Source organism: Thamnophis sirtalis, unplaced genomic scaffold, assembly GCF_051295495.1.
Source record: "Thamnophis sirtalis isolate CommonGarterSnake01/CBP01778 unplaced genomic scaffold, rThaSir2_p1.2 scaffold_2, whole genome shotgun sequence".
Lineage (NCBI taxonomy): Eukaryota > Metazoa > Chordata > Lepidosauria > Squamata > Natricidae > Thamnophis > Thamnophis sirtalis.
Genome location: NW_028261382.1, coordinates 28,749,308 through 28,769,180, shown reverse-complemented (window position 1 = coordinate 28,769,180; position 19,873 = coordinate 28,749,308). Strand labels below are relative to the sequence as shown.

At 46.6% G+C, this 19,873-nt stretch overlaps 2 protein-coding genes across 2 annotated transcripts in view; one reads left to right on the top strand and one right to left on the bottom strand.

Moving 5' to 3' along the window:
* Positions 1–15,996, top strand: part of CIZ1 (CDKN1A interacting zinc finger protein 1) — a 29,180-nt gene extending 13,184 nt beyond the window's left edge. Inside the window, exons 6-15 of the mRNA XM_087704590.1 lie at positions 1,738–1,829; positions 2,732–2,802; positions 3,727–3,903; positions 5,408–5,538; positions 5,830–5,914; positions 7,941–8,054; positions 8,181–8,345; positions 11,559–11,628; positions 13,132–13,253; positions 15,346–15,996. Of these exons, the coding sequence (XP_087560716.1) occupies positions 1,738–1,829; positions 2,732–2,802; positions 3,727–3,903; positions 5,408–5,538; positions 5,830–5,914; positions 7,941–8,054; positions 8,181–8,345; positions 11,559–11,628; positions 13,132–13,253; positions 15,346–15,831 (1,513 nt within the window). The 3' untranslated portion in view covers positions 15,832–15,996. The remainder of the gene's footprint in view (positions 1–1,737; positions 1,830–2,731; positions 2,803–3,726; positions 3,904–5,407; positions 5,539–5,829; positions 5,915–7,940; positions 8,055–8,180; positions 8,346–11,558; positions 11,629–13,131; positions 13,254–15,345) is intronic.
* Positions 15,997–16,995: 999 nt separating this feature from the next.
* On the bottom strand, positions 16,996–19,781 carry BBLN (bublin coiled coil protein). The gene is made up of 2 exons (XM_014072735.2): positions 19,661–19,781; positions 16,996–17,863 (listed from the first exon to the last, which is right to left on the bottom strand). Exons 1-2 carry the CDS (start codon positions 19,740–19,742, stop codon positions 17,673–17,675), a joined length of 273 nt encoding a protein of 90 aa, XP_013928210.2. The 5' UTR covers positions 19,743–19,781; the 3' UTR covers positions 16,996–17,672.
* Positions 19,782–19,873: the final 92 nt, after the last annotated feature.

Below are 19,873 nucleotides of genomic sequence, written 5' to 3'. Positions count from 1 at the left end.
TGGTTTTTAAAAAAATGTTGGAAAATGTAAAAATACTATTTTTTTAAAAATCGGAATAGAATAGAAAATAGAATAGAATCGGGATAGAATAGAAAATAGAATAGGGATAGAATAGAGTAGAAAATAGAATAGAAGAGATAATAGAGAAAAGAAATAGAATAGGAATAAACAGAATAGAATAGAAAATAGGATAGAATAGAAAATAGAATAGAATAGGAATGAATAGAATAGAGTAGAAAATAGAATAGAAGAGAATAGTAGAGAAGAGAAGAGAATTAATGTACAGGGCGGGGCATAACCTTTTCCTAGGGGGTCACAGCAACACTTGTAATAACAACACAAATAATTCATACACCATTCGAAAGCCCATCAAAAACTGAGTTTATTGACACGATTTAATAGTCAGTATGACCACCATTAGCCCTTCGAACAGCATTCAAACGAGGTGGATAAGAACACAACAAATCTTCAAACAGTTCCGTTCGATTTTCCAGATTTTTCAACACAGTTTCCAAATTCATTCTCAAAGTTTCAACCGAAACAAATTTAACATTTAATAGCTCATTCAATTCAGTTTTTTATGGGCTTTAAAATGAGGTGTCGCGGAAGTTGTAAACTGCTGTCGATCTTGCTGTGACCCCCTAGGAAAAGGTTATGCCCCGCCCTCTGGAAAATCTGGAAAATCGAACGGAACTGTTTGAAGATTTGTTGTGTTCTTATCCACCTCGTTTGAATGCTGTTCGAAGGGCTAATGGTGGTCATACTGACTATTAAATCGTGTCAATAAACTCAGTTTTTGATGGGCTTTCGAATGGTGTATGAATTATTTGTGTTGTTATTACAAGTGTTGCTGTGACCCCCTAGGAAAAGGTTATGCCCCGCCCTGTAGAATAGAATAGGGATGAATAGGATAGAATAGAAAATAGAATAGAATAGGAATGAATAGAATAGGAATGAATAGAATAGAGTAGAAAATAGAATAGAAGAGAATGGTAGAGAAAAGAATTAGAATAAAATAGAATAGAATAGGAATAAATAGGATGGAATAGAAAATAGAATAGAATAGAATAGGAATGAATAGGATAGAATAGAAAATAGAATAGAATAGGAATGAATAGAATAGAGTAGAAAATAGAATAAAAGACAATAGTAGAGAAGAGAATTAGAGTAGAGTAGAATATGAATAGAATAGAGTAGAAAATAGAATAGAATAGAAATTCTTCATTGGTCAAGTGTGATTGGACACAGAAGGAATTTGTCTTTGGTGCAGAAGCTCTCAGGGTACATAAAAAGAAAAGAAATACATTAATCATGAATCATAAGATACAACACTTAGGGAGGGTCATAGGATACCAAATAAGCCATCAAAATCACACTAGAAAACTAAATAAAACAATGAAAGTCGCAGAGATACAAGCAACAAAGTTATTGTCCTAAGTAGAAAGGGAGATGGGTCCTAGGGAGGATGAGAAGAATAACATTAATACAGTCTTAGTAAATAGTTTGACAGTGTGGTGGGAATTAGTTGTTTAGCAGAGGGATGGCATTTGGGGGGGGGGACTGTCCTTGTGTTTTCCTGGTGTGCAGTGCCCTATAGTGTCGTTTTGAGCAGAGGGGGGGGGGAATTGGGAGCTTCAAGTTCCTTGTGTGTCCAATCACACTTGGCCAAGAAAGAATTCAATTCTGTTTCCGTTCCTATTTTATTCTACTCCTCTTTTTGCTCCTTCGCCCCGCTAGTGAAGTGGAGATCCCCGATGCTGAAGGTGCACCAGAGTTTCCCAAAGTAGAAGATGCTCAGACAGGAGGAGACACAGAATTCGTGGCAACAGGTAAATATTGATGACCGTTGGGGCATTTTGGGGGGTCCCGTGATCGTCAAGTGGGGGAGACGGAACTGCCTAATTTGCTTAAGGACCGTGGCAAAAAGGTCATTAAAATCAGGCAAGCGATGATTCCCCGAATGATCACATCCCTTAGCGATGGAAATTCCAGCTTCAACGATGGTCGTAAGTCAGGGACTCTCAATCCAGGCAGTCCTCGACTTACAACAGTTCATTTAGTGACCAAAGTTACGGCGGCGCTGGGAGAAACTAGACTTACTACTGTTTTTCACACTTAATGACCATTGCGGCATCCCCATGCTCACGGGGTCAAAATTCAGATGCGTGGCAACTGGTTCATACTTACGACGGGTTGCAGCGTCCCGGGGTCACGTCATCCCACTTTTGCGACCTTCTGGGTAAAGCAAAGTCTGTGGGAAAAGCCAGATTCACTTAACAACCGGGTGACTAACCTATCAACTGCGGTGATTCACTTAACAACGGCGGCAAGAAAATGGAGCAAACTCATTTAACAAATGTCACACTTAACAACATAAATGGGCTCAAATTGTGGTCGTAAGTCGAGGACTACCTCTATAAAGATCTACAGCAAAACATGCTAAAGAAATAAAGTTAAATATTCTTACAAGTTCTTTGAAAAAGAGAAAAGCCAAATATTTTGAGAACGCTTCCCTGCACCGAGCAGGGGCTGGACTGGATGACCTTCAGGGACCCTCCCAATTTTTTACAGCTCAATAAGCAGGGATCTTGAAGGCCAGGCAGCCCAGCCACCATTCGGCGGAGCGAAGGTTTGCCTTCGGCTCGATTATATGTTGCCAATGAGAGACCACCTGCCCTTCTTCTGTCTCTGTGTTCGAATCCAGACTTCCTCACAATCTCTTGTTTCCTAGATGCTGGGGAAGGGGAGGTCACCGCGGAGGCTTCGGAGGAGAACTTTGAAGAGGAGGAGAAGACCTCAGAGGTGAGCCAAAAATGGTGGGGGGAGTGAATGTAGGTGGAATGACCCTGAGCTCTCCTGCGGCTAGCACCATCCCCAGAAGGTCTGTGACAATTCCCCACAGCCAACTCATCATGGCCAACTCATCATGGCCAACTCATCATGGCCAACTCATTATGACCAACTGGCCACATCCAACGCCATGGCCAACTCATCATGGCCAACTTGCCATGGCCAACTCATCATGGCCAACTCATCATGGCCAACTCATTATGACCAACTGGCCACATCCAATGCCATGGCCAACTCATCATGGCCAAGTCGCCACATCCAATTCATCATGGCCAACTCACCACATCCAACTTGCCATGACCAACTCATCATGGCCAAATCGCCACATCCAACTTGCCATGACGAACTCATCATGGCCAACTCGCCACATCCAATTCATCATGGCCAACTGGCCACATCCAATGGGCCACATCCAACTTGCCATGACCAACTCATCATGACCAATTGGCCACATCCAACTTGCCATGGCCAACTCACCACATCCAATTCATCATGGCCAACTCATCATGGCCAACTCGCCACATCCAATGAGCCAACTTGTTGCGGGACAATTCGCTGTGCGGCAAGGGTTACATTAATATGAAAGAAAGGGTGGAATGGACGCACGAAAGAAAGGATGCGAAAGGAGGGACCGAATGAAAGGTGAATGGCAAAATTGAACATTTTTGTATTGGGCTTCAAGAATGACGCGGAAATTGTTAAATTGTCCCGCAGCGAGTTGGCCGTGGCAAGTTGTCTCCTTCCGATTCCCCAGGTGCCCGAGGGGTGCAAAACAGCTGCCGGATGTGGTCGGAAGAAGTACCTCTTCCTCTCCCTTTGGCGGAAGCCAGAGAGTTGAGCTGTGCCCCCCTCTCGTTCTCCCCTCCCTTGTGCCAGGTGCTGAGCAATGCAGGCGCCTTGAAGGTGACCATCCAGCAGAGCAGCGAGAGCCGAGCCATCAGCACCACGCCGGCCCTCAAGCTGGGCCCCTCCGGGCCCCCCCTGCAAGCCCCCCCTGGGGCCACCTTGAAATTCTACTGCTACATCTGCAGAAGCAACTGCTACAACCAACAGGTGCGGAGGGGGGCGGGGCGAAGGGCAGGTGTGTGTGTGGGGGGGGGGGGGGCAAGGCATTTGCCCAGAGGGGCAGTTGGGTGGGCCTGGGGCTCGGGCAGGATGATAGGTGGTTTCAGCCAGCGTCTCTGTCTGGGGAGAAGCAGGATTTTACTTGTGTTGAAGAAGGGAATGCTGAAATCCTTCGAAGGAGGAGAACAAAGCACTTTGTTCCCTAAAAGGAAGAGAAACAGAAGCAAAATCTAAGTGGCTCCTTGTCTGCATGTAGAATGGCCTTCCCTCCCCTTCTCTTATCTCTCTCCGTTCCTTCCTTCTTCTCATCTCTCTCCCTCCCTCCCACTCTCTTTCGCCTTCCTTCTCTCCTTCCTTTCATCCCTCCCTTTCTTCCTCTCATCTTCCTTCTTCCCTTCCTTCCCTTCCCTCATCTCTCTCCCTCCCTCCCACTTTCTCTTTCACTTTCGTTCTCTCCTTCCTTTCCTTCCTTTCTTCCTCTCATCTTCCTTTCTTCCTTCCCTCCCTCCCACTCTCTTTTGCCTTCCTTCTCTCCTTCCTTTCATCCCTCCCTCCCTTTCTTCCACTCATCTTCCTCCCTCCCTCTCTCATTCCCAACTCCTTCCTTCCCTTACCCCCCTTGCTTCCATTCAAAAGCAGATACGACTCACTTAACAACCGTCTTACATAAGAGTGGAAATCGTGGTCCAAATTATGTAGTCGTTAGTTGAGGACTGCCAGTATCCCCAAACTGGCCACCTTCCCTTTAGCTCTCTGTAAAAAACTGATTCAGTTTGCTTGCTTTGCAAGGGTCCAGCTTCCAAGGAGCTAAGCAATTTCTCTTCTCTTCTCTCTTCCCTTCCCCTCCTCTTCTCTCTCTCCTCTTTATTTCTTTCCCTTTTCCTTCCTTCATTCCTTTCTCTTGTCTTTCTCTTTCTTTTTTCCTGTTTCTTGCCTTCTTTCTCTTTCTTTCATTTCTTTCTTTCTCTGTCTTTCTTTCTTTCCTTTCCTGTCTTTTTTCTTCCTTTCTTTCTTGCCTTCTTTCTCTTTCCTTTCTTTTCTTTCATGCTTTCTTTCTTGCATTTCTTTTTCTTTCCTTTCTTTCTTTCTCCTTTCTGTCTCCTTTCTCCTTTCTTTCTCTTTTTATTTCTGTCTTTCTTTCCTTTCTCTTTCTTTTCTTTCATGCTTTCTGTCTTTCTTTCCTTTCCTTTCTCTCTCTTTCCTTCTCCTTTCTTTCTCTTTCTTTCCTTTCTTTCTTTCTTTCCTTTCTTTCTTTTCTTTCATGCTTTCTTTCTTGCATTTCTTTTTCTTTCCTTTCTCTCTTTCTCCTTTCTTTCTCCTTTTCTCCTTTCTCTTTTTATTTCTGTCTTTCTTTCCTTTCTCTTTCTTTTCTTTCATGCTTTCTTTCTTTTTTGCATTTCTTTTTCTTTCCTTTCTCTCTCTCTTTCCTTTCTCTCTCTTTCTCTCCCTCCCTTCCTTCCTTCCTTCCTTCCTCGCACTTGCCTTGCTCCAGAATTTCCAGGCTCACCTGTCAGGGGTTCAACACCAGCAGCGGCTTCAGGAAATCCAGGAGAGAAGCAACGTTTGCCTCGCCTCCCAGCCGCCTTTGGGGAAGGAGCCAGCGGTGCCAGCCGAGAGAGATGGGTGGGTGTGCGGGGCGGAAACCTTGCAATTTAGGAACCTCAACACACGCACACACACCCGTGAAGTTGCGCTCCCCTGCCTTGCTCTGGATCAAGAACCAGAGAGTGGAAATCCTCTGGGTTGCAAACGAGAGAAATCAAGCAGGTTGCCTCCCAATGGAGCCATTTGCTCTCTTGGCCCAAAGGATTAGGGGGCTATCTGGGGAGCTTGGGGGTGGGGGTGAGGGGGGGGGCTGAAAGGAGGTGGAGAAATCCTTTTCTGGTTTCCTTGAGAGCTTCCCTTCCTTTGCAGCGAGAGCCAGCCACGCTGGTGTAACACCTGCCAGGTGAATTTCAAAGGTGACCTCATCAAACACCGGAGGACTCAGGAACACAAGGTAAAACACAAGATTCCCCGGGTAAATTTGGAGCTTGGATTTCTGGAAAACGGCAGGAGATTGTTCAGCTGAACTAAATATCCTTTCCTCCCTCCCTCCCTTCTATTCCCAATCCCTTCCTGCCTCTCCTTCCTCCTTTGCTTTCCTCCTTTCCTTCCTTGCTTTCCTTCCTTCCCCCCTTCTTTCCCCCCTCTTCCTTATTTGCTTTCCTCCCTCCCTCTTCCTTCTTTCCTTCCTCCCTCCCTGTTCCTCCCTATCTTGCCTTCTTTCCTTCCTTGCTTCCATTCCTTCCTTCTTTCTTTGCTTTCCTTCCTTCTTTCTTTCCTTCCTTCCCTTCCTTCCTCCTTCCCTCCCTCCTTCTTCCTTCCTTGATTGCTTTCATTCCTTCCACTCTCCCTCTTCCTTCCTTCCCTTCCTTCCTCCCTCCTTCTTCCTTCTTTCCTTCCTTCCTTCCTCTTCCTTCTTTCCTTCCTTGTTTCCATTCCTTCCTTCTTTCTTTGCTTTCCTTCTTTCTTTCCTTCCTTTCCTTCCTTCTTTCTTTCCTTCCTTTCCTTCCTTCCTCCATCCCTCCCTCTTCCTTGCTTTCATTCCATCTTTTCATTCCTTCCTCCCTCCCTCCTTCTTCCTTCCTTGCTTGCTTTCATTCCTTCCTCTCTCCCTCCCTTCCATCCCCAACCCCTCCCTCCCTCTTCCTTCCTTCCTTCATCCATCGCTGTTCCCCCCTATCTTGCCTTCTTTCCTTCCTTGCTTCCATCCTTCCTTCTTTCTTTCCTTCCTTTCCTTCCTTCCTCCCTCCCTCCTTCTTCCTTGCTTTCATTCCTTGCTTTCATTGCTTCCTCTCTCCCTCTTCCTTCCTTCCCTTCCTTCCTCCCTCCCTCCTCCTTCCTTCCTTGCTTGCTTTCATTCCTTCCTCTCTCCCTTCCTTGTTTCTTTGCTTTCTTCCCTCCCTCCCTTCCATCCCCAACCCCTCCCTCCCTCTTCCTTCTTTCCTTCCTTCCTTCCCCTTCCTTCTTTCCTTCCTCCCACCTTATTCCTCCCTATCTTGCCTTCCTTCTTTCCTTCCTTGCTTCCATTCCTTCCTTCTTTCTTTCCTTCCTTCCTTTCCTTCCTCCTTCCCTCCTTCTTCCTTGCTTTCATTCCTTGCTTTCCTTCCTTCCTCCCTCCATCCTTCTTCCTTCCTTGCTTGCTTTCATTCCTTTCTCTCTCCCTCTTCCTTCCTTCCCTTCCTTCCTCCCTCCCTCCTTCTTCCTTATTTCCTTCCTTCCTCTTCCTTATTTCCTTCCTTGCTTCTATTCCTTCCTTCTTTCTTTGCTTTCCTTCCTTCTTTCTTTCCTTCCTTTCCTTCCTTCCTCCATCCCTCCCTCTTCCTTGCTTTCATTTCTTCCTCCCTTCTTTCCTCCCTCTTCCTTCTTTCTTTCCTTTCCTTCTTTCCTTCCTTGCTTTCCTTCCTCCCCTCCCTCTTCCTTCTTTCCTTCCTTCCTTTCCTTCTTTCTTTTCTTTCCTTCTTTCCTTCCTTGCTTTCATTCCTTCCTTGCTTGTTTTCCTTTCTCCCTACCTCCCTCTTCCTTCCTATCTTGCTTTCATTCCTCCCTCACTCTTCCTTCTTTCCTTCCTTCCTTCCTCCCTCTCTCCCTGTTCCTCCCTATCTTGCCTTCCTTCTTGCCTTCCTTGCTTTCATCCCTTCCTTCCTCCATCTCTCTTCCTTGCTTTCTTTCCTTTCATTCCTTCCTCTCTCCCTTCCTTGCTTTCCTTCCTCTCTCCCTCTTCCTTCCTTGTTTCCTTGTTTTCTTCCCTCCCTCCCTCTTCCTTGCTTTAATTCCTTGCTTTCATTCCTTCCTCTCTTCCTTCCTTGCTTTCCTTCCTTCCATCCTCCCTCCCTCCTTCTTCCTTCCTTGCTTGCTTTCATTACTTCCTCTCTCCCTCTTCCTTCCTTGTTTCCTTGCTTTCTTCCCTCTCTCCCTCCCTCCCTTCCATCCCCAACCCCTTCCTCCCTCCCCACCTCTCCTCCTTCCCCGTCTCGTTCCAGCTGGCCAAACGCTTCCTCCGTCCCTTTTGCACCGTCTGCAGTCGTTACTTCAAAACTCCCCGCAAGTTTGTGGAGCACATGAAGTCCTTAGAGCACAAGCAGAAGGCTAAAGAGGTCAGAGGCTAAAAATAAACTGGATTCTGAGAGGGGGGGGGTGTTCCAGGGTCTTGTTGAACTCTTTCTTCTTGCCCTTCTGTCCATTCCTCCCTCCTGACTCCCTCTTTTCCTGCACCTGGCCAGGTGAGACTGGGTGAGAAAGACCTGGGGAGCCCCGAGGATTCCGAGGAGCTGATCACAGTGGATGCCGTAGGGTGCTTTGAAGAGCAGGACGAGGATGAGGAAGAGGAGGATGAGGAAGCAGGGGAGGGGCCCCAACTGGATCCAGCGGAGGCCGCGAATCAACAGGTAAGGAAGGGCCTTCTCAGCCGCTCTGTTTATCTGCGAGGTGGGAGAGCAGAGCCAGAGGGGCTGGCCAGGAAATTTAGAAATCAGCTTTATTCAGATACGGGAAAGGTTCCCCTCGCACATATATGCTAGTCGTTCCTGACTCCAGGGGGCGCTGCTCATCTCCGTTTGAAAGCAAAAGAGCCAGCGCTGTCCGAAGACGTCTCCGTGGTCATGTGGCCGGCATGACTTAACGCCGAAGGTGCACAAAACGCTGTTCCCTTCCCACCAAAGGTGGTCCCTATTTTTCTACTTGCATTTTTTACGTGCTTTCGAACTGCTAGGTTGGCAGAAGCTGGGACAAGTCACGGGAGCTCACTCTGTTACGCAGCGCTGGGGATTCAAACCACTAAACTGCCAACCTTTCTGATCAACAAGCTCAGCATCTTAGCCCCTGTGCCACCGCGTCCCTTTTACTCACTGCCTTAAGAAAGTTCAAAACATTCTTAAAGATCCATCTCATCCTGGGACCCCCCCCCCTTTTTTTTTTTGAACTATTACCATCTGGTAGCCGGTACAGGATAATAAAAACATGGACAAATAGGCTGAAAAACAGCTTCTATCCCAGAGCAGTAACTATGTTGAATTCTACCATATAGTGCAATACTAATGCAATATCAGGGGTTTTCAATTTCAGTTGTGTAGAATGCGAAGGATGTGCATTTGTGTTTTATTTTTATAGTTATAATGTACACTGAAGACGGCATTTAATTTCATTTTACGATGTGCAGTGACAATAAAACTAAACTAAACTCTAAACTAAACTCTAAACTGAACACTAAACTAAACTCTAAACAAAAAACTAAACTCTAAACAAAAAACTAAACTAAACTCTAAACGAAAAACTAAACTCTAAACTAAACACTAAACTAAATTAAACTCTAAACTAAAAACTAAAGTAAACTAAACTAAACTCTAAACTAAACTCTAAACTCTAAACTAAACTCTAAACTAAACTCTAAACTAAACACTAAACTAAAAACTAAACTAAACTCTAAACTAAACTCTAAACTAAAAACTAAACTCTAAACTAAACTCTAAACTAAACTCTAAACTAAAAACTAAACTAAATACTAAACTAAACTCTAAACTAAACTCTAAACTAAAAACTAAACTCTAAACTAAACTCTAAACTAAACTCTAAACTAAATTAAACTCTAAACTAAAAACTAAAGTAAACTAAACTAAACTCTAAACTAAACTCTAAACTAAACTCTAAACTAAAAACTAAACTCTAAACGAAACTCTAAACTAAACACTAAACTAAATTAAACTCTAAACTAAAAACTAAAGTAAACTAAACTAAACTCTAAACTAAACTCTAAACTAAAAACTAAACTCTAAACTAAACTCTAAACTAAACACTAAACTAAAAACTAAACTAAATTCTAAACTAAACTCTAAACTAAACACTAAACTAAAAACTAAACTAAATACTAAACTAAACTCTAAACTAAACTCTAAACTAAAAACTAAACTAAACTAAACTCTAAACTAAAAACTAAACTAAACTAAACTCTAAACTAAAAACTAAACTAAATTAAACTGGCTGACATAATTGAATTTTGCAAGCCCCGATTGTGTTTTTCCTGCTTTCTTCCCTCTGAGACCCCCTTGAGTCTGGGGGTGGGGGGGGGTGAGGGGGAGTTGGGGGAGTCTTTATCATGCCTCTTCCCCCATTTCCCTCTTTCCCTCGACTTAAGGGATGTGTCTGCTTTTACTTATTTATTTTTTGCAATTCCTTCTTCCGTGTTTCTTTTGGAGAAATCATCATATCTTCACAATCCCTTGCGAGGTGAAATCTGGGCAACTGAATGGAGCTAGCGGTGTTTTACTGGCTGGATGCCTTTCCTGTTGCCAGTGCGGAGTTTTTGTTCAGCAGATATATTCTCATTTTCGCCCAGAGAGAGAAATATCTGCCTCTTATCTAGGATTGAACACACAGCCTCCTGATTCCGAGGCTCCACCTCGCTCCTTTCCTTGGGAGAAATGTTTGCAGCCATTTCTCAGCCATCTAAGCTAGGGATTTTCTCCCAGAGCTGGGAAATCACACAAGCACTTATCCACAGCCCACAGCCTTCCCTACAGCACAGATCCCCCTAACCCCACAGGGCTAGGAACTTGTTTCTATTTCTTATCCCTCTTTTGCAAAACCTGAAAACAAAATTCTCGTTATTTGAGGAACTTCCAATTCAAAGGTGGGAGTTTAAACCAGGGACATGCAGTCACGGGAGGCAGAGCCTCACCACTGTCATCATGAAAAGAAAAAAAAGTGTAAAAGGCAAAAGGCAAGAGCTGAGGTCAGGCTGAGCTAGTTGCTGGCAGAGTCACCGTGGATGACTCTGCTTAACTGTTTAAAAAGGCCTCTTAAAAAGCGCCCTCTACAGGAGGAGGCAGGAGAACGACGTGCCTCATCTAGTCTGACTTTACGCGTTTTATGATCACTTGAGCAGAGTTAAGCAAGGGTTAAAAGCCTAAAAATTCCTGACGTAGGTGAGGCACGTCATTCTCCTGCCTCCTCCTGTAGAGGGCGCTTTTTTAGAGGCTTTAGACGCTGGCAGCAACTAGCTCAGCCTGACCTCAGCTCTTGCCTTTTTCCTTTTACATTTTTTTTTTCTTTTCATGATGACAGGCAAGAGCAGAGTTGAAATCCTCTCTGAAACAGCTGGAAAAGGTACGTGTGGGTCGGAGGGAGGGGGAGGAATTCAAACTTCATCCTCAAGTGTAGATCCCTCCCCAAGTATAGTTTGATTGCAGGCAGAGCCACGTTGCCTTTTCAAACACACACACAAACACACACACACACACACACACAAAGCTGGATAAAACTTGTGTTTGTTTGAAAGAGAGTGAGTGAGAGAGGGAAGGAAGTAGGAGAGATAGTCCAATCCAACTTCTCTGTGTGCGTATGTCTGTTTGAGAGAGGGGGTAGGGAGGGAGAGAGGGAGGAAGGAGGGGGAGGGAGAAGAAAAAGAATGAAGGAAACTTTTTCGCAAAGGAGAAAAACAAATGCTGTCGCTTTAAATCAGAACTGAGCATGCCTGGCTGTGGAATTCTGGGAGTTGAAGTCCACAAGTCTAAAAATTTTTAAAACCCCTGTGTCAGTGCCTCACCAGCCATAAACCTCACTGCACGTCACTGGTTTAAACCCTCCCCTCCTTGTTCCCCTCCCAGGTTGGGCAGAGAGAAACGTCTGTGGAAGACCCTGGAGGAAACGCCGAGTATCATCCAGACACGGTCTATGGTAAGAGAAGCAAGTTGGCACTCTGTGTTGTATCTTTGTGTGTGTGTGTGTATTTTCTCTTTCTTCTCTTTTTTGCTTCCTCTCTTCGTTTTTCCCCTGCAGAGGCTCAACAGGTAGACAGACATGTCCTGGTTTGAAAAGCCCCCCCCCCAATATCCCTCCTCCCAGAAGTGGGATCCACCAGACCAGGGGTCCCCAACCTTTCGGACCTCAGGGACCACTAAATTCATAATTTTAAATCCCGCGGACCACTAATATGATCTGCCTAATGACCGGCTGGGTGGGCGTGGCTAGGCGGTCGTGTGACGGTGGGTGTGGCCAGCTCGATGTCACTCACGTCGAGGGGCACCTCGCCGAGCTCTACTTGCCCCTCCCCTCCCAGCCCCTCCTCGGCTGCCTGCCCCGGCTCCTTAGGGCATTGCTGGAGCTGAGCAGCCACCATGAGAAAGATTTGGCAAAAGTGCTCAGTTCAAATTGGATCTTACTGAGAAAGAGGCTCAGCAGAAGCACCTCCGTGAGGACTAGGAACATAGGCTTTCCAAGCAGAGGGAAGACCTGCGGGAGTGCAAGGCCAGGTGCCGGCGCCTGGAGGCTCAGCGGGCTGAGATGGTCAGCCAGTTCCAGGCCATGATACAGTCCCAAGGCCCTCTGGCTCTTCGCCACCAGCGGCTCTTCCCTCCAGCCTTTGCCCAAAGCCCCCCCTCCAGGAGGCTGAAGCAGACCCCAAGTCAGAATTTCTGCCCCCTCCGACCCCCACAAAAAGACCCCGAAGGGGGAGACTCTGCAGCAACACAAGCGTTCATTGCGCATATCCGTCCCAGGGGCCGTAGTTTGAGGACCCCGGATTTAGTGCAATATTAAAAAATGGAAATCATTTTTCTGCGGACCCCCCCAAATTTTCTCACGGACCCCTAGTTGGTGACCACTGCTCCAGACTGTCCCCCCAATCCTGCCTACCTTCCTTAACATCCTCCCCTTTTGGTTGTCCTTGGCTTACGGGGACAGTTTTGAGCCCAGCAGGTTTTTTGCGGCTAAGCGAGACCCTTCTTCAGTAAGTTCGGCCCCATCTTACGACTGTTCTTGCCGCCATTGTTAAGCGAATCACCGTGGCTGTTAAATTAGTCACACGGTTATTCAGCGAACCCGTCTCCTCCCCCCCCCCTTTGACTTTCACTTGTCAGAAGGTCGCAAAAGAGGATCACGGGACCCCGGGAGGTGGTGACCGTCATAAGTATGGGTCAGTTGTCCAGCATCTGAATGTAAACCAGGTGAGCCTGGAAGGGTGCTGAAAGGGTCATTAAGTGTGAAAAAGGGGCTATCTGTCACGTTTTGTCCAGTGCCGTTGTAATTTGGAACGGTCGTTAAGTGAAGTGTTGTAAGTCGAGGACTTCCTGTAATAAAGATTCTTGGTTCTTCCGTCTTGAGAAGCTGCCTTGTGTCCCTCCTGTGCGTTTTATGCTTTCTTGATGCGCGGCCTTCCTTTCCTCTCCCTCCCTCTGCCAGGCCTGGAATTCCTGGTGCCCGTGGCGGGATTCCTGTGCCGGCTGTGCCACAAATTCTACTCAAGCGACTCGGCCACACGGCTCACCCACTGCAAGTCCCGGATGCATTTCGAGAACCTGCAGGTGAGTGCTTCCTTCCTCCCGCTCTCCCTCTATCCCTGCCTCCCTCCTTCTCATTCCCATCTTCCTTCCTTCCTTCCTTCTTTCCCTTTCTCTCTCTCCTTCCAATCTTCCTTCTTTCTCCCTCTTTCTTCCCTCCCTTACCCTTTTTCCTTTCTCCCTCTTCCTCCCTTCCTTACCCTTCTCATTCCTTCCTTTCCTTCTTTCTCCCTCCCTCCTTCCTCCCTCCCTTCCTTCTTTGCATTTCTCCGTCTCCTTCCAGCCTTCTTCACCCTTCACCTTCTTCCCTTCCTTTTTTCTCCCTCTTCTCCCTTACCCTTCTTCCTCCCTTCCTTACCATTCTATTTCCTTCCTTTCCTTCTTTCTCCCTCCTTCCTCCCTTCCTTACCCTTCTCCTTCCTTCCCTTTCTCCCTCGCTTCTCCATCCTTACCATTCTCCATCCTTCCCTTTCTGCTTCCTTCCTCCCTTCCTTACCCTTCTCCTCCCTTCCCCCCTTCCCTTTCTGCCTCCTTTCTCCCTTATTTTCCTCTCTCCCTTCCTTACCCCTTTTCTTCCTTCCCTTTCTCTCTTCCTCCCTTCCTTTCCCTTCTCTTTCCTTACCCTTCTTCTTCCTTCCCTTTCTCTCTTCCTTCCTTCCCTTTCTCTCTTCCTTCCTTCCTTCCCTTTCTCTCTTCCTCCCTCCCTCCTATCTAGCATTCTTCATCCCCTGCTCCGCTAATTCTTTAACCCACTCCCCCACCTCCTCCTGGGGTGGCAGATTCCAGGGGGTCTCCACCCCCTTCTGGGCCAGCTAAAGTTCTTCTCTCTGGCCCTGGAAATCTGAGCCCTGCTCCGGCATTTGCCCACCATTGGAGCTTACAGGTTAAGTCCTCGGCATACGACTGCAATCGAGCCCAGAATTTCAGCCACCAGCTGTGACGATCCGAAGAAGGCCGCCTCGTGAACTCATTTTACAACCCTGGCCGTTGCCAGTCATTAAGGGGATCCGTTGTTTGCTATGGGCCTTTTTTTTTTTTTTTTTTTGCACGAAACTGGAACTCAGTACCGGTTTCCAGGAAAAAAACAATCATCGCAGGTTGTGGTCCCTGCAAACGGACCACAAGATAAACAGACAAATTGAATAAATAAATAAGTGCTAGAAATGGAATGAATACAAATAAATGCACAAAATGCGGTTATGCGACTGCGTTAATTTCTCAGGTCAGAACTTCAAATTGAGGACAGAAGCCCCGGTTTTTTTTGAGGTTGTAACATCAAACGGTCACTAAGGCAACCAGTCATAAATCGAAGACTCCCCGATTTTGATTTTGCTTTGTTTTCTCAAGAGAGCAATTTCTTTGTGACTGAACAGGCTCAGGGCAGGGCCTTCATTATTCAGCCACTGGGCTTTCTCCCCTAAGATATTTTATCTCCATGAGGACTAGGGTGCTGCGTAAAATTGCAGTGGGCTAAATTGGGTTCACAACCCAAGTTTTGGACCACTTCCTAAAAGAGATTCAGTCGTGGGTTCTTCTTGTGGGCCACCAATGGCAGCAGATTCGGACAGTGAGGAGGTTGGGGAGGAACCTGGGCCAGTCCTGGAGTCTGGGGAAAGCTCGCATGAGGGCTCTGTGTCGGAGGCTGACAGGGGGCCAGGGCTGTATGCCAGTTCTCAGCTGCCTTCAGAGTCAAAAATCAGTGAGGCAGAAGAACAGCTGGAGCCTGTTCCCAGTGTGCGCATACACAGAGCTGCCAGTCGGAGGGAAGAGCTAAAGAACGGGTCGACTTGGGAGTAAGGCCACAGGTGTACGGTGAATGGCCCCTCCCAGAGGAAATAAAAGAGGAGCGAAAGGGGAGTGGAGTTTGCAGGAGACAATTCGTTTGCTTCATTGGCTCGTAAATCTCCGAGACGCCTTGCCAAGTTTTGCAGATCTCAGCCTGGCAGCTCTCCAAGCCAGATAAGGTCTGTGACCGTAAATCTTCCTTTGAAAGACTTTGCAGGAGGTGAATGAGGAGAATTCACAGGAAATTAATAAAAGGGTTTTTTATCGGGACCAGGAGTTTATTTCATGCTCTTGGGAAGCCTCAGTCAGAACAATTATTTTCTGCCTGCAGCGGTACAGGGCTTCTCGGCTCCAGGCCACTGGAGGACACACAGCGACCCCCACGCAGCTGACAGACTCCCAACCTCCCTCCGCGACCAAAACGCCCGATCCAGAAGAGGCCGTCACGGGACGCCAGAGAATCCCGCCCCCTTGCGAGTCCCCTGAGGTAATCCAGACGTGCTCTGGGTACTTTGAAACGGAGGACATCTGCGGAGTCCTGGTTATCGACGAGAGGAGCAGCCCCTCCTCGGCGGGGAGCGAGAGCTCGGTGGGGCAAGACGGCGAGGGGTCAGGGGAGGGGGCCGGACTGCACCCCCCGGGAGAACAGCCTGGCTTGGAAATGCAGCAAAAACTGGCTGTAGAACCTGCCTCAATGGAACCAGGAGAAGCCGAACCGAGCGAAGGGCCGGCCAGCCAAGATGGGGCCCCATCCACGCCGGGCGAAGGGGAGACGGTCACTACCCCCCGGAGGTCCAGCCGGCGCAGGGCGAGATGAGAGCAGAGGCGAAGCTATTTTTCCCCCTCTGTAGTTTTCCCTCCCCCCCCCAAGTGTTTCCTTCCCTCCTTTGGCCTTATGACTTTTAGCAAAAGAGAAACTTCTACTTTTCCTAGTTGGTTGTTTAAAAAATAAAATGTAAAAGAAAAAGAAAACGCCCCAGCCATTTTTTTTTCTGTCTTCAATGCAGAGCTTACCGTAATTTTTTTGAGAAAGGAAGAGAGAAAGAAAGAAAGAAAGAGAGGAAGGAAGGGAAATTAAAAAAGGAAGGGGAAGAAAAAAGGGAAAGAAAAAAGGAAAGGAAGGGAAAGAAAGAAAGAAAGAAGGGAAAAAGAAGAAGAGGAAGGAAGGAAAATTAAAAACGAAGGGGAAGAAAAAAGGGAAAGAAAAAAGGAAAGGAAGGGAAAGAAAGAAAGAAAGAAGGGAAAAAGAAAGAAAAAAAGAGGAAGAAAGGAAAATTAAAAAAGGGGAAGAAAAAAGGGAAAGAAAAAAGGAAAGGAAAGAAAGGAAGAGAAAAAGAAAGAAAAAGAATGGAAGGAAGGAAGGGAAAGAAAAGAATTAAAAAAGTGAAGGGAAAGAAAAAAGGGAAAGAAAGAATGGAAAAAAGAAAGAAAAAAGTGTGTCAATTGGTTACAAACAACTTTCGTGCATCCCTTCCACAGTCATCACCTATAATCCATAACAAATTATATATTTATATAATAAATATAATATAAATATATATATATGTTATATTTGTGCTGATAAATAAATAAAGGGAGACTAGTATAGATCTATTTCAAGCTATTTAGCTCTCATCAGCTAGCCATACCCTTGTTGGGAATCGAACCTGTGTTCTATTGCCTCTTAGACAGATGTGTTAACCATTGAGCTACAGGGCTCGACTCCTTCTCAGCCAGGCCAGGGTGAAAGGTATATATTTAAAGTCACAACCCCTGGTATGCCCAAATATGGGAGGAAGATCACACTTCCATTCTCTATATATATTACTATCATCATACCTCATCCTTCATATGACTAGTTGTTTTAACATCCCTTTATAACACATATTCCGAAATTCAAAGCAAAACCACATAATAGCATTCCATTGTCTATTTTCAACATCATCCAACAACATTCTATCTTTGTGAAACGTTCTAAATAAAAATTAATTATGTTTGATAACAAAGTTTCTAAACCTCCTTTCTTCATCACTGTTTACAATTTATATCCAATTTCAATATTACAGGCTTTCACACATAACTAAGTTTCAAAACTTCCTTTCGTGGTCCCCATTTAAAAATTTATACCAATTTTTCTCTTGTCGAACCAATACATATGTATACATTATATCTATCAATTATCTATCTATGATCAATCCAATTTCAATATTATAGGCTTTCATAAATAACAAAATTTCTAAACTTCCTTTCGTGGTCCCCATTTAAAAATTTATACCAAATTTTCTCTTGTCAAACCAATACATATAGCTATGTCTAGCTATATCCATTGTCACTTCATTTTTAACATGATGCTCTAATTTTAATTATTTAGCTAGTATTTTGTTAATAGTTTTCATGTCTCAACCTGTCTCTTTCCAATAATCTTTCATCGCTCTTCTGTGGCTTCCTGTTGCTCAAAATATGAGCTTTTCGACCGCCGGTAGGTCAACTGTGGTTAAATCCTAGAAAAGAAAAGTATTGGAAGAAAACAGAACTTTTAATTCAACTACATATGCTAGTTTTGTGGCCGTTCAGGAAATAGTCAGGTTTTGTGGCTCCCGGTGTTTTCCAAATGGCTCTTTGAGTGTTGTAAGGTTGCCGATTCCTGCTTTAAAGTCTCAAAAGTTGATTTTTCGACCCTTAAGAATCCGGCTGGGCTTTCTGGAGTGTCCCATCCTGTTCGACCTGCTGCTGCTGCTGGAACTCCAGACGGGCCTGTCGGTTCGATTCCAGCAGCTCCTTCAGCTGGCTGTTTAGGTGATCGTTTTTCTCCTCCAAGTGATCCAGGCAAGAGTTGATCTGGTCCAGCATCAGGTTGATGGCAGCGTATTCTGTCCGGGTGGGGAAGGAAAAAGACAAAGTGCTTTGAAAAGGAGGTAACCCAGCTGCCTAATTCATAAAGGAGGATATTTGTAGCTCCGGGTTGACATGAGGTGTTTCTGATGCTTTATTACCCTACTAGATAACATCATCAGTGCTAGAAGGGAGAAGGAGGAGGATTGTGGGGTCCTTGGTGCTCTCTGAGCTTGGTGGTTTTCCTGCAAACGTTTCATGACCCAACTAGGGAACATCATCAGTGCTAGAAGGGAGTGGGGTTTGGAGGAGGAGGACTGTGGGGTCCTTAATGCTCTCTGAGCTTGGTGGTTTTCCTGCAGATGTTTCATGGCCCAAACTAGGGAACATCATCAGTCCCAGTTAATTATTAATCCTTTTAATTATTTCACTGATAAAATTTATTGGCCACCCGTCTCCTTACAAAGGCCTCTGGGCGCGCATACAGCATAAAAAACATTTTTTTAAAAAACACCCATTTAAAAACCATCGGATATAAAATAACCAGAGGTATCCTTGCAATAAATAAATCAGTTAAGTTTATTTTAGCCTTGCCTCCTTCTTAGGAGCTCTTATCACTGGAGGTTTTCAAAAAAATAGGCCAGACAATCATTTGATGATATTAAGGTTCCCGGTTTGAACAGGGGTTGGACTAGATCAGTGATCCCCAACCCCCGGTCCGCGGACCAATGCCGGGCCGTGGAGTACCTGGCACCGGGCCGCGCAGCGACCGGGGGCCATGATCGCTGCAGCGGCCGGGGGCCATAATCGCTGCAGCGCAAAGGCTCCTGGGCCGTGCGCAAAAGCTCCTGGGCCGTGCGCAAAGGCTCCAGGGAAGAGAGCCCCGCGCAGGTACGCACGTGTGGCCCAAAGCTGTCGTCGCGAACAATGCCCCCTCACCCCTGCGCGCGCTCAGCGGGCCACGGTAAAATTATCAAAGGCTGACTGGTCCGCGGCGATAAAAAGGTTGGGGACCACTGGACTAGATGACCTCCGGGGGTCTCTTCCAAGGCTATGGTTCTATTTTAAAACCTTCCTTGGCTTTGGGATGAGCCCCCTCCCCCCCCTTTGCCAGACTGGCTAAAATCCTCCAGGCCCCCATCCAACCCTTCACAGCTTAAAAGAGACATAAACCCAGGTATTAAATGATGTATTAATCCTATTTATAGGGCCGCCCATCTGGCACAAAAGGATAGATCTACAAAGGATCATCCCGGCGGCGTACAGAGAGGCTTTCTGGGGCCGGTCACCTGGGTCTGCTGGCTTCCTACTTGCAGGGATGACCATGAGATCTCCTCACGCAGGGATCGCCATGAGATCCTTTCACATAGAGATCGCCATGAGATCCCTTCACACAGGGACCGCCATGAGATCCCCTCACACAAGGATCACCATGAGATCCCTTCACGCAGGGACCGCCATGAGATCCCTTCACAAAGGGACCGCCATGAGATCCCTTCACGCAGGGATCGCCATGAGATCCCTTCACGCAGGGACCGCCATGAGATCCCTTCACACAGGGACCGCCATGAGATCCCTTCACACAGGGATCGCCATGAGATCCAACTCGCACAGGGATTGCCATGAGATCCCTTCACACAGGGACCGCGCCATGAGATCCCTTCACAGAAGGACCGTCATGAGATCCCTTCACACAGGGACCGCCATGAGATCCAACTCGCACAGGGATCACCTGGGGTGGGAGAAAGCAAAGGAAGATCCCTCTCCACCCCCCACCAACCCCAGAGAGGGATCTACTGGGGGGATCTGTCCTTGCAAAGGGATCTCAAGGTTACCTGCCTCCCCGTAGCCTTCCTCCTCCTCCTCCTCGCCGCCCCGCCCCATGGGGAGCTGCGGCTCCCCATTCGGACCCGACATCCCGGCTTGGGAAGCGCACCGGCTAAGCCACGCCCACCACTTCCCGGATGGAAGGCGGAGACAATGTTGCAAAGGGACAGGCCACGCCCCCTTCCTCATAAGTCCCGCCCCAGTCCGTCCCCCCAAAAAAC

Excerpts from the sequence above, each read along its gene's own strand:
- BBLN (XM_014072735.2), bottom strand. The coding sequence starts at position 19,742 with ATGTCGGGTCCGAATGGGGAGCCGCAGCTCCCCATGGGGCGGGGCGGC. Across the intron at positions 17,864-19,660 it reads GGAAGGCTACGGGGAGGCAG|AATACGCTGCCATCAACCTG; the intron begins GTAACCTTGAGA and ends CCACCCGGACAG.